At 45.8% G+C, this 18,747-nt stretch overlaps 1 protein-coding gene across 2 annotated transcripts in view; it reads left to right on the top strand.

Annotated features, from left to right (window-relative positions):
- The window catches only part of adcy5 (adenylate cyclase 5), a 396,314-nt gene that overhangs the window by 250,002 nt on the left and 127,565 nt on the right, over positions 1 to 18,747 (top strand). For both annotated transcript variants that reach the window (XM_072260948.1, XM_072260947.1), the window contains 2 exons: positions 6,996 to 7,137; positions 15,635 to 15,760. In XM_072260948.1, coding sequence (XP_072117049.1) covers positions 6,996 to 7,137; positions 15,635 to 15,760 — 268 coding nt within the window. The remainder of the gene's footprint in view (positions 1 to 6,995; positions 7,138 to 15,634; positions 15,761 to 18,747) is intronic.

The following is an 18,747-nucleotide window of genomic DNA, read 5'->3' as shown; positions in this document are numbered from 1 at the left end:
TGAAAGGTCACGGGCTAAAAGGCCTGTTCTGTGCTGTAGCGTTCTATGTTCTCTACCCTTGGATTATGGTGTTGCTGCTGCAGCTACATAACCTTGTTACTCTTGTCGAGTGTACATATTACATGAGTGTAACATGTACCATAGTAACATACCATAGCATGTACCATGTACCATGTAACATCTGCCATAGTTGGATGCATCAGCAAGGGAGATGAGGCTGAGTACAGGGCTACGGTAGGAAACTTTGTCACATGGTGTGAGCAGAATTATCTGCAGCTTAATGTGAAAAAGTCTAAGGAGCTGGTGGTAGACCTGAGGAGAGCTAAGGCACCGGTGACCCCTGTTTCCATCCAGGGGGTCTGTGTGGAGATGGTGGAGGATTACAAATACCTGGGGATACGAATTGACAATAAACTGGACTGGTCAAAGAACACTGAGGCTGTCTACAAGAAGGGTCAGAGCCGTCTCTATTTCCTGAGGAGACTGAGGTCCTTTATCATCTGCCGGACGATGCTGAGGATGTTCTACGAGTCTGTGGTGGCCAGTGCGATCATATTTGCTGTTGTGTGCTGGGGCAGCAGGCTAAGGGTAGCAGACACCAACAGAATCAACAAACTCATTCGTAAGGCCAGTGATGTTGTGGGGATGGAACTGGACTCTCTGACGGTGGTGTCTGAAAAGAGGATGCTGTCTAAATTGCATGCCATCTTGGTCAATGTCTCCCATCCACTACATAATGTACTGGGTGGGTACAGGAGTACATTCAGCCAGGGGCTCATTCCTCCGAGATGCAACACAGAGCGTCATAGGAAGTCATTCCTGCCTGTGGCCATCAAACTTTACAACTCCTCCCTTGGAGGGTCAGACACCCTGAGCCAATAGGCTAGTCCTAGACTTATTTCCTGGCATAATTTACATATTACTATTTAACTATTTATGGTTTTATTACTATTTAATTATTTATGGTGCAACTGTAACGAAAACCAATTTCCCCCGGGATCAATAAAGTATGACTATGACTATGACTATGAGTGACCACCTTGGCTACACCATAATTTCCCCCTAGTTAACCTGACACGTGGGAAGCTGCCAGAGGAACTGCTCTGTGGAGTAAAGGATTGGAGATGTCAGGGATGGGGGCAGGGAGGGAGATGCTCATCCTCAGAGCAGAATGGGTTAATAGGCCACCATCACAGTCTGGCTGCAGAAATGTTATGCAGAAGATGAATCTTTCAATAATCTCTCATGTCATTAAACTGCTGGTCTGGCCTGGATTCAGTAACATGAATAGACAGAAAAAACTGGAGTGGGTGTCCCTGAAGAGCTTGAGAAGTGTTCAAATTCACTTAAGGTCTAGAAGAAACAAGAGACCCTCTAACCCCTCAAATCTTATCTACCTTTTAGTAAGATCACCCTAATCCTTCCCCTGAACTAACTCCATACCCATGATTCCCTCAAAATCGAAAATCAGTCTACTTCTTCAATAAATCAGAGCACCACTTCACGACTTTGCTCTCTGTTTGCCCTATGTAGTTATTTGTTTGTAATTTTTTCCTATTGTAACCTCTGGTAATGTTTAATGTATTGAATTTTACTGCTACTGCAATACAATAAATTTTGTGGTACTTGTCAGTAATAATAAATCTGATTCTGGTAAGCAGAAAACTTCACAAGGCCACAAAGGAGCATTCATTTATTATCATGTGTACTCATACTATATCTAAATGGTACTGAGTTGCCATTTATAGTATGAACTCGATGGGCCAAATGTGTCATGGCTTAGTGAGTTTGAAAGATAGTTGGTGCTTTGTGCTTTAATTCTCTTTTGTGTAAAAGGATCAGATCACAGCTCTGGAACAGTATTGTACTGAATCGATCAAAACAAGACTCACAGAACTGCACTCCAGACACCAGAATTAGCATGTAGTCGTTGTTTTATTTTTTGTGCTTCTGTTTAATATCATGACCAGTTTTTCTGGAGTTATTGATCCTCACTGACTGAGCGTGTCTCAGAATCAATTGATAGCAGCAAGGCAGCTCTGGTTGCTCCCTTTATCCTGAGTTCTAGGGAGAGGCGAGGACAGAATCCCTTACAACAAAGCACACAAAATGCTGGCGGTACTCAGCAGATCAGGCAGCATCTATAGAGGGGAATAAACAATTGATGCTTTGGCCCTTCTTAGTCATAGTCATACTTTATAGTTTGAGGATAGAGGGGAAGCCTTTTAGGACCGAGATTAGGAAAAACCTCTTCACACAGAGAGTGGTGAATCTGTGGGATTCTCTGCCACAGGAAACAGTTGAGGCCAGTTCATTGGCTATATTTAAGAGGGAGTTAGATATGGCCCTTGTGGCTACGGGGGTCAGGGGGTATGGAGGGAAGGCTGGGACGGTGTTCTGAGTTGGATGATCAGCCATGATCATAATAAATGGCGGTGCAGGCTCGAAGGGCCGAATGGCCTACTCCTGCACCTATTTTCTATGTTTCTATGTTTCTATGTTTATTGATCCCGGGGGAAATTGGTTTTCGTTACAGTTGCACCATAAATAATAAATAGTAATAGAACCATAAATAGTTAAATAGTATTATGTAAAATTATGCCAGTAAATTATGAAATAAGTCCAGGACCAGCCTATCGGCTCAGGGTGTCTGACCCTCCAAGGGAGGAGTTGTAAAGTATGATGGCCACAGGCAGGAGTGACTTCCTATGACGTTCTGTGTTGCATCTCGGTGGAATGAGTCTCTGGCTGAATGTACTCCTGTGCCCACCCAGTACATTATGTAGTGGATGGGAGACATTGACCAAGATGGCATGCAACTTAGACAGCATCCTCTTTTCAGACACCACCGTCAGAGAGTCCAGTTCCATCCCCACAACATCACTGGCCTTACGAATGAGTTTGTTGATTCTGTTGGTGTCAGCTACCCTCACCCTGCTGCCCCAGCACACAACAGCAAACATGATAGCACTGGCCACCACAGACTCGCAGAACATCCTCAGCATGGTCCGGCCGATGTTAAAGGACCTCAGTCTCCTCAGGAAATAGAGACGGCTCTGACCCTTCTTGTAGACAGCCTCAGTGTTCTTTGACCAGTCCAGTTTATTGTCAATTCGTATCCCCAGGTATTCGTAATCCTCCACTATGTCCACACTGACCCCCTGGATGGAAACAGGGGTCACCGGTACCTTAGCTCTCCTCAGGTCTACCACCAGCTCCTTAGTCTTTTTCACATTAAGCTGCAGATAATTCTGCTCACACCATGTGACAAAGTTTCCTACCGTAGCCCTGTACTCAACCTCATCTCCCTTGCTGATGCATCCAGCTATGGCAGAGTCATCTTAAAACTTCTGAAGATGACAAGACTCTGTGCAGTAGTTGAAGTCCGAGATGTAAATGGTGAAGAGAAAGGGAGACAAGACAGTCCCCTGTGGAGCCCCAGTGCTGCTGATCACTCTGTCAGACACACAGTGTTGCAAACACATGTACTGTGGTCTGCCAGTCAGGTAATCAAGAATCCATGATACCAGGGAAGCATCCACCTGCATTGCTGTCAGCTTCTCCCCCAGCAGAGCAGGGCAGATGGTGTTGAATGCACTGGAGAAGTCAAAAAACATGACCCTCATAGTGCTCGCTGGCTTGTCCAGGTGGGCGTAGACACGGTTCAGCGGGTAGACGATGGCATCCTCAACTCCTAGTCGGGGCTGGTAGGCGAACTGGAGGGGATCTAAGTGTGGCCTGACCATAGGCCGGAGCAGCTCCAGAACAAGTCTCTCCAGGGTCTTCATGATGTGGGAGGTCAACGCCGCCGGTCTGTAGTCATTGAGGCCGCTGGGGCGCGGTGTCTTCGGCACAGGGACGAGGCAGGACATCTTCCACAGTACAGGAACCCTCCGGCTCATGTTGAATACATGGCAAAGTACTCCACACAGCTGAGGGGCACAGGTTTTGAGCACCCTGGTACTGGCACCATCCAGTCCTGCAGCCTTGCTTGGGTTGAGACGTTTCAGCTGTCTTCTCACCTGTTCAGCTGTGAAGCCCACCGTGGTGGTTTTGTGTGGGGAAGGGGTATAGTCATGAGAGCAGGGTGGGGGACTGTGAGGAGGGGTAGGAGGGGAGAGTGGAATATGTGTTGGTTGGGGGCCGACAACAGATGGCTTATGTGGGGGATGGGCAGGGGTCGCAATGTCAAATCTGTTAAAGAACAGGTTAAGGTCTGAAAGAACAGGTCTGAATTGATGCTTTGGCCCTTCTGTTCTTGAAAGGAAGGGGGCAGAAGCCAGAATAAGAAGGTGAGCTGGAAGGTGATAGGTGAGGGGGAAGATTGGAGGGTGGGGGAGGAGGGATGAAATCAGAAGCTAGGAGGTGATAAGTCAGAGAGGGAAAGGGCTGGAGAGGAATGAATCTGATATGAGAGGAGAGTAGACCACGAGAGAAAGGAAAGGAAGATGACCACCAAAGGGAGGTGATAGGCAGGTGAAGAGAAAGGAATGGAGGGAAGGAGGAAAGAAGGGGAAATTACCTCAAATCGAGTTCATGCCATCTTGCTCTGTCATATAAGCTTGGTTTCACACAACATCCCACTCTCCCTCTGTGGTTTGCAGTCTCTTGGTCTCATTGATGGTATTGGAATTGGTGTATTATTGTCACATGTACCAAGATAGGGTAAAAAGCTTGTCTGGTGTACTGTCATACAGATCAGACTATTATCATTATTCTATTTTATTTTATTTAGTGTGGAGTAGGCCCTTCTGGCCCTTCGAGCCACACTGACCCAGTTACCCAAGACAAACCGGATTAACCCTAGCCTGATCTCGGGACAATTTACAATGACCAATTAACCTACCCAGCATGTCTGAATTATGGGAGGAAACCGGAGCACCCGGGGAAAACCCAGGCATTCCACAGGGAGGATGTACAGAGACTTGTTACAGAACGGTGCCGCAATTGAAATCTGAACTCTGTAATGCCCTGAGCTATGATAGCCCCACGCTAACCACTATGCTACCGTGGCCGCAGTCGCACAGTACAAGGTATAACACTGGCAGAATGCAGAACACAGTGTGACAGCTACAGAGAAAGTGCAGTGCAGCTAGCCAAAAATCCACCTTATCGTCCTTGGGAACCCTTCAAAAATCTTAAAACAGGCGGGTAAACACTAGCTCAGGCTTTTGTATTTTCTGCCTGATGGGAGAGGGGAGAAGAGAGAGTGTCTGGGGTGCATGTGGACTTTGATTATGCTGGCTGCTTTACTGAGGCAGCAAGAAAGTTGATGTAGAGAGTCCATGGTGGAGAAGCTCATTGTGGCTGCCTCTCACAGTCTTGTTCCGCTTCCTCTAGTACAATCACTGACTATCTGCACTTCTGTCCCACACTTTCATACTCCTCATCTGAGCGGAGACATGACAGGAGCGGGACCCAGAGCTGCGTCTGAGGGGAGAAAGGAATCACCACATTGCTGCCCGGACTAGAGAGCATATCTTATGAGGATAGGGATGGTGGTAGAGGCAGATACACTGGGGTGTTTAAGAGACTTTTAGATAGGCACATGGGTGATAGAAACTTATGATAAGATGAGGATGCGTTTGATTGCAACAGCTTCTATGGGATCAACCAGAGATGTTGCTGTCTTTTATAAATGTATTTTTAATGCTTGCAAGACCCTGCTGGACATTAAGACCTTAAAGTACTCCAGTTCTACCCCATCAGTGAGGTGCTCGATGGTGGAGTAATTGAAGGAGCTGGATTTGTGCGGATCATCCTACTGCCTGCGTCAGAGAGGCATCGGAGGAGTCGATGTGATTGTTTGAGTCACTTTTCTTGTGATTGCATGGCGCTGCTGGGCATTATCAATGTGGAATGCTGCGAGTCTAATTCACTGATTTACTGGTGAACAGCAGGAGCAGATGGTGGGGGAGCTGCATGGCCTCGTTGTAGCAAGGGACCAGGGCTCAAGCTACGGTGTCGCGTGCTGACAGCTGTCCAGGAGAGAGGCCTTGGAGTCGGTGCACCCCACCGGAGTTGGTGTAAAGCGGCATCCAAGCTAGGGTCGGTGCTGCTCCCTACTGTTTGCTCAGCAGAAGACAAGTTGTATTGTGCTCGACTATAGATTGCTGCAACATTCATGGACTCAGGGACTTGGACTATATTTTTTTGAGCGACTGTATTTTACTGACACCTTGTATGTGCTTGCAATCTTACATGTGCTTTGTGCCGTTTGTGACTGTTGGTGCTGTGTTTTGCACCTTGGCCCCAGAGTAACACTGTTTTGTTTGGCTGCATGCATGGACATTCATGTATGGTTGAATGATAATTAAACTTAAACTTGAAAATATTGGAGGGCTATGTAGGAGGGAAGGTAACTTTGACACCTTTCCTAAACAAGAACTTGTCAACTTCTGCTTTAAACATACCCAATGGCTTGGCCTCCACATTCATCTCTGGCAATGAATTCCTCAGATTCACTACACTCTGGCTAAAGAAATTCCTCCTCATCTGATGTAGCCAGTCGACACTTCAAGTCAAGGTCCTTTATCAGGACTGAAAAGCAAGGGAGAAAGACAGAATGAGAAGGTATGGGGGGTGGGGGGAAGCTGGCAGGTGATAGGTGAAACCAAGTGAGCAGCTAAGGTAGGCGGGTGAGGGAGAGGAATAAAATGAGAGGATTGGAGATGATAAGTAGAAAAGGCAAAGGGCTGAAGAAGAAGGAATTCATATCCTTATCAATCTTCTTGGTCACTTTTTCAAAAACCAAATTTATGCAATACGTTTCCCACGCATAAAGTCACACTGACTATCCCTAATCAGTCCTTGCCTTTCCAAATACGTTTTGTTCCTGTCTCAGAATTCCCTGTAGTAAACTTACTCAGCTCTGATGGTAGGCCCACCAGCCTGTAGTATGCTGGCTTGTCCTTGTAACTCTCAATGAGTCTCTGATGTTCTCAGTCTGCATAATTTTTTGACTGAACTCACTCTCGCTCTCTCTCTACCTGCAGGAGAATCCACATTACCAAAGCCACGCTAAACTACCTTAACGGGGATTACGAAGTGGAGGCAGGTTACGGCGGTGACAGGAATGCTTACCTGAAGGACCACAATATCGAGACCTACCTCATCATGGGCTGCAGCCAGAAACGGGTAAAGCAAAGCGGGCTGACAGCAGTCAGCAAATCGAGCCTGCTACACCATTGACTATTATAGCAGATCCTTGCCCATATGATGTCCTGATGAAGGGTCTCAGCCCGAAACAAGGACTCTTTATTCCCCTCCATTGGTGCTGCCTGACCTGCTGAGTTCCTCCAGCACTGTGTGTTTCTCCACTGTACCCTGGATTCTCTCAGGTGCCAAATGTACATCTCTTTTAATGCAATATTCATTTATTACCTGAGCTTCCAACCCTCTGGAATGGAGAATTCCTTTAGTATTGACTGTGTCCTTAGTCATGAAGTTATTTCCAGCATTGAAAGAGATCATTCAGCCCTTCAGAGTTCACCTATCTGGATGAGAGGACAAATGCTATCAGGAGACGTTGGACACACTTGTGTTGTTTTCTTGGAGTGGCAGAGGCTGAGGGGAAACCTGCAAGATTATGGGAGGAATAGATTGGCAACCGATATCTGGGGTCACAACGTCTTGTACTAGAGGCATGCGCTTAAAGTAAGAGGGTGTATGTTTGAAGATGTGCGGGACAAGTTTCTTGGAATGTGCTGCTTGGGCAAAGGCGATAATGGCATTTCCAAGATCTTTAGATATGTGCAGAGATTGGAGAGATACCGATATTGTTTCACAGAAGTGATTAGTTTAGTTAGGCATTCAATTACTAGTTTAATTAGTTTGACTGAAGACCCAGTTCCTGTCCTGTACTGTTCTATGGTAATGTAGCGGTTAGTGTAACGCTATTACAGCACCAAAGACTCAGATTCAATTCCCGCTGCTGTCTGTAAGGAGCTTGTACGTTCTCCCTGTGAATGTGTGGATTTCCTCTCGGTTCTCTGGTTTCCTCCCGTGTACGGGTTAGTGGATTAATTGGTCACTTGAGTGTAATTGGGCAGCATGGGCTCGTTAGGCTGGAAGGACCTGTTACTGTCTCGCAAAAGAAAGTGGGTGAGCAGAATTGCACCGTGTGCTCCAAGTATAGCCAGACCTCAACTTTTCTACAGCAGCAACATGACTTTTATGCTCAATGGAGACAAGCATGCCATATGATTTCTATACCACTCTATCTATTTGTGTTGATATTTTCAAGAGATATGGACAAGATACAGATCAGTGCTTTGGCCCCCTGAATACCAGTTCACCAACAGAACATCTGTGCAGCCATGACCGGTTCTGAAGTGTCCAAACACTGGTACAAAAGACCCATGTCTACAGATGTACCATGGAGATAATCATCGTCATGGCTATCCCTCAAGATTGAGGATGATGGTCTTCGTTCCGTTGATCTACTTATGGGCTCTCAAGTGGCTTATGAGTCCAATCTTGGCTTTGAAAGTTCTTCCGCATTCAGGACAGGTAGTTCCAGATGGCAGATCGGGCTTTGGTTGTTGCTGCCTCTCTTCCCATTTTCTTCTCTTTTCTTCTAACTCTGCACATCTGTTGGCTTCGAAAGTTGCTGTTCCTTCTTGGATGATGGCTTGCCAGAGTTCTCTGTCCTTGGCATTGGTTTCCCAATTGCTGATGTCGATGTTACATTTCTTCATGTTGGCTTTTAAGACGTCTTTGAATCTCTTCTGTTGTCTGCCTCTTTTACGTTTGCCTTCTTTAAGCTGGGAGTGGAAGATTTGTTTCGGCAGACGTTCGTCTTTCATCCGAACAACAGCAGACTAGAGACTCAGCAATCATTACCATCTACAAAAGGAAAGGCAATCGATCCAAATGCGGAAATTATCGTAGAATTTCCCTGTTAGCAACAGCAGGAAAGATCCTCACCCGCATCATGAACAGCCGGCTCAAGCCTTTGGCGGAGAAGATGCTTCCGGAGACACAAGCCGGTTTTAGACCATCATGTGGTGCAATCGACATGATCTTCACAATGCAACAACTACAAGAAAAATGTCGTGAACAACTTCAACCTTTGTACATGGCATTCATTGACCTCACCAAAGCCTTTGACTGGGTATCAAGGGAACTCCTATGGGCTATCCTATCCCCCTATGGATGCCCTGAAAAGTACATTCGAATCCTGAGGCTCCTTCACGATGGCTTGCTTACCACAGTCACGGTCAGCAACAGTACCTGTGAGTCTTTTCAAGTTAGATCAGGAGTAAAGCAGGGATGCGTGATTGCCCCAACTTTGTTCACCATCTTCATTGCAACAATCATCCACATTATCAAGGACGACCTACCCCCAGGAATCGAGATTGTCTACAGAACAGATGGCAGACTTTTCAATCTTGCCCGTCTCAAATCCAAAACGAAGACATCCACGAGTTCCAATATGCATGGAGATAATACTGATTGGTTGCATCACCAATTGGTATGGAGGGGCCACTGCACAGCTTCGGAAAAATCTGCAGAGGGTTGCAAACTCAGCCAGCTCCATCAATACTCGCCTCCCACCAATGACAACTTCTAAAGGCGAAGTTAAGGACACCTGCCACTCAGGACATGCCCTCTTCTCATTAATACTATCAAGGAGGAGGTACAGGAGCTTGAAGACACACACTCAACATTTTAGGAACAGCTTCTTCCCTCTGCCGTCAGATTTCTGAACTGTCCATGATCCCATGAACACTACCACTCTATATTTGCAGTCCTTTTGCATGACTTATCTGTATATTTTAATTTTTATATACATTATTCATTATATTCATTTTATATTCATTATTTTTATATTTCTTATTGTAATTTATAGTATATTTTCTGCACTGTTCTGCTGCCACAAAACAACAAATTGCCTGACATATGTCGGTGATAATACACCTGATGTTGATTGATTCAGATTTTGACATCCATCGGTACAGGATGGGATGCCAGGGTGATTGATCATTGAGGGTTAGGACCACGAGCAACTCATGAGATTGGCAAGGAAGCAATAAAATCTGGCTAGTTTGATAAATGCAATGGGCAGATTCCTGATTTCGTGCAGCAACTACTCTCTCAAAGTGGCATTGCAGGTAGATAGAGTGGTGATGTCGGCTTTTAGCATACTGACCTTTATCATCGACTATAGAAGTTAGGGTGTTATGTCACAGTTGTACAAGATGATGTATTTGGAATATTGTGTTCAGTTCTGGTCACCCTGCTTTAGGAAAGATGTCATTGATCTGGGAATAGTGTTGACAGGATTTATGAGGATGTTGCCAGGACTCAAAAGACTGAATTATAGATAGAGGTTGAGCAGGTTTGGACTTATTCCATTGGAGTGAAGGAGAATAAGGATTGATCTTACAGAGGTGTATAAAATCATGATTGGGTCAATGCGTACAGACATTATCTCAGGGTTGGGAAATCAAGAAACATAGTTTTAAGCTGCGAGGGGAGAGATTTAGTAGGATCTTGAGGGGCAACTTTTTTACCCAGGGAGTGGTCAGTATATAGAACAAACTGGCAGAGGAAGTAGTTGAGGCAAGCCTGTTGACAACATTTAAAAGGCAGTTGGACAAGGATATGGATATGAAAGGTTTTGGACAAGTGAGGTCAAATGGAACCAGCTCAGATGGGAATTTTGAGTGGCATGGATGAGTTGGGCCAAAAAGCCTATTTCTACACTGTGTGACTGATTCTACCCTCAGTGACCACTTTATTAGGCATACCTGTACTCCTGCTCATTAATGCAAATATCTAATCTGCCAATCATGTGGCAGTAACTCAATGCATAAAAGCTTGCAGATATGGTCAAAAGGTTCAGTTGTTGATCAGACCAAGCATCAGAATGGAGGAGAAATGTGATTGTGCTTGTTGGTGCCAGATGGTATTGCTTGAGTATTTCAGAAACTGTTGATCTCCTGGGATTTACATGAACGACATTCATTAGAGTTTACAAAGTGGTATGAAATACAAATTAAAACATCCAGTGAGTGGTTGTTCTGTGGGCGAAAACGCCTTGTTAATGAGAGGGGTCAGAGGAGAATGGACAAACTGGTTCAAGCTGACAGGAAGGTGACAGTATTAAATAACCACGTATTACAATAGTGGTATGCAGAAGAGCATCTCTGAACACACAACACGTCAAACCTTGAAGTGGAGAGGCTACAGCAGTAGAAGACCATAACATAGTGGAAAGTTCATTTGGTACAGGAGGTACCTAATAAAGTGGCCACTGAGTGTGTGACTGAGTCTGTGTATTGGTGGGGGCATCTGAGGTGAAGGCAGTGTGGAGGCAGCAGTTTGTGAAACTGTGAAGGTGACATTGCGATTGTCTCAGTCCCAGAACAATTTGTCTTGTCTCCCCTATTGTTCAAATACCAAGATACCAAGCAGTTGAAAATGTCACCGATGAAAGTGAATTAAATCTTTATCTATCACAGATCAGATAATGTGCAAAGCAAAACCCCATTCCCTCGCCTCTCTTGAGACTTTATTTTTAGTTTTTTTAAAATTTTCCCCTTGTAAAGTTCACATTGAATGACTCACTCAGGCACCTGTTTCCAGCTGGTAATAAAGCTTCACAGCATCAGTCCATGAAGATTGACACTAATGGGAAGAAATTAGTTCTTGGCTGTTACCATGGAGTGGTTTGCAACTGTTCTTTATGTTCTCCTCCTGATATTCGGCTCCATTGAATTCTGCCGATCTTAAACTTAGAGCTTCGCAGAAGGAGGTTATTCAGTTCATTGTGCCCATGTTGCCTACCGAACACTAATTCCAGCACATCCATTCTCCATTTTCTGATAATTCAGTCTCTTGCTTGTGTAAATCAACTCCCCTCTGAGCTGCTGCTACCCACCTACACTGGGGGCCACTTATAGTGGCCAATTAACTTACCAACCCATGCATATTTGAGTTCCAAGTTCAAGTTTAATTATCATTCACCATGCTTATCATGTATATAGCTAAACGAAACATCGTTCCTCCGGGGCTAAGTTGCAAAACACTGTACATACATTCACACATTGCACACACCACATATAGTTACAATAGCACATACAGTCACAAAATAATATTAACACAAGGCCCTCAGTGTCATAGCCTGAAGATTGATGGCGCATGGGATGTTGTCCTGGAGCCAAGTTTCTGCAGGAACAGGAACACAGCAGTCCCTTACCTCATACTAGTGCAGCCGTAGACGAAAGCAATCCAGCTTGTCTTCGAGGAGCGAACACTAGAGAGCAGCACCAGTGGGAGAGCTGGTCTGCAAGGGCCAGCCTCTACCCCAGTGCGGATTCCAGCATGCCTGCCATGCCTCTGTTCTTCCCCACTCCCCCTGCAGCACCTCCTCCCCTGGATGGCAGTGACATGCAACACTGCAATGTGAGTGCCGTGGCCACACCATCAGGTTCGCCAGTGAAATAACGGCAACAATGTCCAACAGGGTCTTGTAATCACAAGAAAAACATTTGCACCAGTTGTTGGACAAAGCGAACCACCACCTTACGTGAAATAGAGGAGTCCCTCTCTCCATCTCTGTGAGTGTATTTTAGTTGGAGCGTGGTGTGCACAGAGGGGAGGTGGAGCAGTTTAAGCCGAGAATTCCCGAGCCTCGACTGCCAGTGGTGGAACAAATGGAAGCAGATCTGGAGAGTACTTGGATGAATACGAAGCTCTTTGGAAATTGGAGCACCTGGGAGAAGCTCATAAGGGCATAAGGCACTGGAACAGAATTAGGCCATTCGGCCCATCACATCTCCACCATTCCATCACGGTTGATTTATTATCCCTCTCAACCCCATTCTCCTGCCTTCTCCCTATAACCTTTGCAGTCCTTATTAATCAAGAACCTATCAACCACCGCTTTAAATACACCCAATAACCTGGCCTCCAGAGCTGTCTGTGGCAGTGAGTTCCACGTTCCACAGATTCACCACCCTCTGATGAAAGAAATTCTTCCTCATTTCTGTTCTCAACAGACGTCCTTCTATTCTGAGGCTGAGCCTCCTGGTCCTAGACTCCCTCATTATAGGAAATATCCTCCCCGTATGCACTCTATCTCGGCTTTCAGTGGTCACAATGAGTGAGATTAGCTTTGTTTATCATATGCACATTGAAACTTAAAATAAAATATGTCATTTGGCATCAGCAACCAGCATAATCTGAGGATGTGTTAGGGGCAGCCCGCAAGTGTCGCCATGTTTCTGGTGTCAACGTAACCAACTTAATACCCCTAGCCTGTATGTCTTCGGAATGTAGGGGAAACCAGAGCAGCCCGGGGAAACTTATGCGGTCCCGGGGAGAATGTACAAACCCCTTACTGGCAGCGGCGGGATTTCTACCTGGATTGCTGGTGCGGTAAAGCGTTGAGTTACTGTCCAATGTCAATGAGGATGTGCACACTCCACACCAACAGCACCCGACATCGGTATCAAACCCAGGTCACCGGAGTGGACAGGCAGAAGCACTAATTAACGCATCACCATTCCAACTAATCCAATCCCAGTGAATCTTAACTTGAATGGTCAGAGGCCAGGAAGTTACCCAGTGGATTCTAACATTACTTGGATCGGAGGAATTGCTGTTTAGGCAAGCCATCTGGCAGTAAGGGTGGGAAGGAATCCCTGAGGGAATTCCATGGGAATTACTGACTATGTAAACAAACTTCTCCATATGACAGTGCAGACCAAGGTTAAGGCATTGTCACAATCTGCCTCAGTATTAGGGAGACTACTTGTCCTCTCAACCCTCTCATCTCAGAATCAAGTTTATTGTCACTGAGTACAAACACAAGAGATTCTGCAGATGCTGGAAATCCGAAGCAACACACACACACAACATGCTGGAGGAAGTCAGCCAGTCAGGCAGCATCTACGAAGGGAAACCAGTCAGTGTTTTGGGTTGAGACCGGAAAAGAAGTGGCAGAAGCCAGAATAAGAAAGTGGGGGGGCAGGGGATGGAGGACAAACTATCAAGTGATACGTGAGACCAGGTGAGGGGGAAGGTGGGTGGGTGGTGCAGGGGAATGAAGTAAGGTGCTGGGAGGTGATGGGTGAAGGAGGTAAAGAGCTAAAAAAGAAGGAATCTGTTAGAGAGTACACTGGACCTTGGTAGAAAGGGAGGGGGAGGGGTACAGATGGACGGGGTGGGCAGGTGAGGAGAAGAAAAGGGGTGAAAAGGTAGCCAAAATGGGGAATCAATAAAAAGGAGGGAGAATTACTGGCAGTAAGACAAATTGCTGTTCATGCCATCAGGGCATACATCTGCGAGTCTGTTGAATTTGTCTACTGTACCCTGTGCTCCTTGTGTAGCCTCCACTATACCAGTGAGACCCGATGTAGGTTGGAGGACTGTTTCATCGAGTATCTTTGCTCTGTCCACCAAAACAAGCGGGATTTCCCAATGGCCACCCATTTCAATTTGACTTCCCATTCCCATCAAACATGTTGGTCCATGGCCTCCTCTAATGTCAGAACAAGGCCACTCTCAGGTTGCAAGAGCAACATCTGATATAGTGTCTGGGTAATCTCCAAACTGTTCTTAAATCTTTGCGTGTGGACCCTCAAGCTGCTGTAGCTCCTCCCTATGGTAGTAATGCAGACAATGGCATGTCCCAGATGGTGGATGGTGGATACTGCTGGAAGTTCCTGGGGCACCAGAGAGTGGTGTCACAAGAAGGTGGAACGGCGAGGAACACTATTCGTACGCCTGCCTTCAGTCATTGCAGTGAGCACGGGATATGGGACATAATGTTGGTGAGACCACATCTGGAGATTTGGTTACCATTTTATACGAACAATGCAAAGAATATGTTGCTACTGCTCAAAGTGCTGAATTAAGCAGGCTAGGACTATATTCCTTGGAGCACAGGGGACTGAGGGGCGATCTTTTCAAGGTGTATAACATCATGAGGGGCATAGATGTTTTTTTTCCCCAGGGAAAAGGGAGGTGTAGAAAGGTCCTGATGGACATTTCTTCCTGAAAATGGTGGAGGCTATATGGAAAGAGCTGCCAGCAGAAGTGGTTGAGGCAGCTACAATAACAACATTTAACATGTTTGGACAGATACGTGGATAGGAAGGGTTAAAGCAATATTGACCAAATGTGGGCAAACTAGTTCAGATGGACAGTTTGGTCAGAATGGACAGGTTGGGCCGAAGGGCCTGTTTTTGTACTGTATAATTCTGGCAGTGTGGTAGCGTAGTGGTTAGTGTAACGCTGTTACAGTGCCAGCGATCACCATTCGAGGTTCGATTCCCAGCACCGTCTGTAATTTGTACAGTCTCCCGGTGACCGCATGGGTTTCCTCCGTCTGGTGCTGCAGCTTCACCCCCACATTCCAAAGTCGTACGGTTAGGGTTAGTGAGTTGTAGGCGTGCTATGTTGGTGCCAGAAGCGTGGTGATATTTGGGGGCTGGCCAGCACAATCCTCACTGATCTGATTTGAATCAAATGAAGTATATTTCATTGTGTCAATGTACATGCGGCAAATAAAGCTAATCTTATAGTCTTATCTTATGACCCTATAATTTGATGTGATCTCTATTGCCGCCAGCATCTTTTTCCCTGTCGAGACTAATGCTGTCCCTGCTTCGTTTCACTGCAGAAGGAAGAGAAAGCAATGATAGCGAAACTGAACCGGGCACGGTCCAACTCGATCTCCAATCTGGGTTCGCCGTGGAATGTGGAGCGTCAGTTCTACAACCACATTTCCAAAGAGATGAAGACAATGGTAAGGACAAACAGCCCACTGTCTAATCATCAATGCGGGAGAAAAACCATTATATATTGTAGTATTTCTTATATGCACTCAGTGGGCACTTCATTAGGAACATATCTACACCTGCTAGATAATGCTAATATCTCATCAGCCAGTCATGTGGCAGCAAATCAATGCATAAAAGCATGCAGACATGGGCAAGAGGTTCAGCTGATGTTCAGACCAAACATCAGAATGGAGAAGAAATGTGATCTCAGTGACATTGACCATCGAACATTTATTAGTGCCTGATAGGGTGGTTTGAGTATCTCAGAAACTGCTGATCCTCTGGGATTTTCATGCACAACAGTCTCTAGAGTTTACAGAGAATGGTTTGAAAAGCAAAACCATCCAGTGAGTGGCAGTTCTATGGGCAAAAGGAGAGAGGTCAGAGGAGAATAGCCTGACTGGTTCGAGATGACAGGAAAGCAACAGTAACTCAGATAACCATGCGCTACCACAGTGGTGTGCAGAAGAGCATCTCTGAATACACATCATGTTGAACCTTGAAGTGGATGGGCTACAGCAACAGACCACACCGGGTTCTACTGCCGTATCTAACAAAGTAGCAACTGAGTGTATGTTGTACTTATATAGCAGCTATCATAACAACTGTTGCATCTTGAAGTACTTTTGAAATGTTTCTGCAGATGTAATGTACTCAGTGATATCCATATTACTATACTGTAGAGAAGGAGGCCATTTGGCCCATCCACTCTGTGCTGACACATAAAACAAACCTCTTCCCCCACTAATTTTCCCTGTGGCCTATTCTTTCCACATTCCCATCAACTGCACCATATTCTAGCATTCACTAGGGATGATGTACTGTGGCCAATTAACCCACAAAACCTCCAGGTTTCGGAGTGGGGGTAAGTCAGAGTCTTTCTCCCAGAGTGGATACAAATGTGGTCACAGGGAGAACATGGAAACTCCACTGAGGCTTTACCAGAATCAGCATCAGTATAGTGCAAAACATTAAAAACTGCTATGTTACAATAACAATTTTACAATTGTTACAATTACAATGTTGGAAAGTGTATGGTTATGCACTTTGGCAGAAAAAATAAACGGGCAGACTATTATTTAAATGGGGAAAGAATTCAAAGTTCTGAGATGCAACGGGACTTGGGAGTCCTTGTACAGGATTTCCTTAAAGTTAACCTCCAGGTTGAGTCGGTGGTGAAGAAGGCGGATGCAATGTTGGCATTCATTTCTAGAGGAATAGAGTATAGGAGCAGGGATGTGATGTTGAGGCTCTGTAAGGCGCTGGTGAGACCTCACTTGGAGTACTGTGGGCAGTTTTGGTCCCCTTATTTAAGAAAGGATGTGCTGACGTTGGAGAGGGTACAGAGAAGATTCACTAGAATGATTCCGGGAATGAGAGGGTTAACATATGAGGAACGTTTGTCCACTCTTGGACTGTATTCCTTGGAGTTTAGAAGAATGAGGGGAGACCTCATAGAAACATTTCGAATGTTAAAAGACATGGACAGAGTGGATGTGGCAAAATTGTTTCCCATGATGGGGGAGTCTAGTACGAGAGGGCATGACTTCAGGATTGAAGGGCGCCCTTTCAGAACAGAAATGCGAAAAAAATTTTTTAGTCAGAGGGTGGTGAATCTATGGAATTTGTTGCCACGGGCAGCAGTGGAGGCCAAGTCATTGGGTGTCTTTAAGGCAGAGATTGATAGGTATCTGAGTAGCCAGGGCATCAAAGGTTATGGTGAGAAGGCGGGGCAGTGGGACTAAATAGGATAAAATGGATCAGCTCATGATAAAATGGCGGAGCAGACTCGATGGGCCGAATGGCCTACTTCTGCTCCTTTGACTTATGGTCTTATGGTCTTATGGTCTAACAAATATTTTAAAAAATATGTAATGCAAAAATCAGTCCAGGTCTACCCAAACCAGAAGCCTTGGATAAAAAGTTCAGTGCACGTTGCTGTCAGTACGAGGGATAAAGCCTTCATCTCTGGAGACCAACAGGAGCTCAACAGATACCATTGTCATTTACATGGAGCCATCAAGGTGGCAAAATGGCAACACTGACAAAATCCCAGTCACAACTCTGTGTCAATGACACGGTATGGCGAGGACTGCACACCATCACAGACTTCAAGAAGAAATACAGCTGTACAGCCAACATTGCTACCTCACTCTCGGGCGAGCTAAATGTTTTTTACACTCGATTCAAGGTTTATTGGACTGAACCCCCGAGGAAAGCCACTGACGAGACTTGCTCCTTGGTTATTTCTAAGGCTGAGGTGTGTAGAACATTCCAACTTGTGAACAGCCACAAGGTAGCAGGGCTAGACGGCATCCCACAGTGTGTCCTCAAAGTGTGTGCAGGACAGCTGGCTGGTGTTTTTACAGACATTTTTAACCTCTCCCTCTTCCCATGTGTAGTGCCTCCTGTTTCAAATCATCCATTATTGTTCCTGTGCATAAGAAAACCAAGGTAGCATGCCTGAACGATTGGTGTCCTGTCGCACTCACCTCAACTATAAGCAAATGGTTTGAGAGGCTGGTTAAAGACTACATCTGCAGCATGCTACCACCCACACTGGACCCCCTACAATTCGCCTACCGACGGAACCAGTCTAGCGATGACGCCATAGCCACAACACCAAACACTGTCCTCACTCACCTGGAGAAGAGGGATGTTAATGTGGGAATGCTGTTCCTGGACTACAGTTCAGCATTCAACACCATAATTCCCTCCAGACCTGACAGGAAGTTCAGACACCTCAGCCTGCACCCCATTTTGTGCAGCTGAATCCCAGACTTACTATCAGAACGGTAGTAAGGATGGGCTCTCTCACCTCTGCCCCTCTGACCCTCAGCACAGGTGCCCCCCCAGGGTTGTGTCCTGAGTCCCCTCCTCTACTCCCTTTACACCCACGACTGTGCTGCCACACACAGCTCCAATATGCTGATCAAATTCACAGATGACACAA

Source organism: Mobula birostris, chromosome 6 (assembly GCF_030028105.1).
Source record: "Mobula birostris isolate sMobBir1 chromosome 6, sMobBir1.hap1, whole genome shotgun sequence".
Lineage (NCBI taxonomy): Eukaryota > Metazoa > Chordata > Chondrichthyes > Myliobatiformes > Myliobatidae > Mobula > Mobula birostris.
Note: the sequence above shows the minus strand (reverse complement) of the source record. Positions and strands in the feature narration are given on the sequence as shown.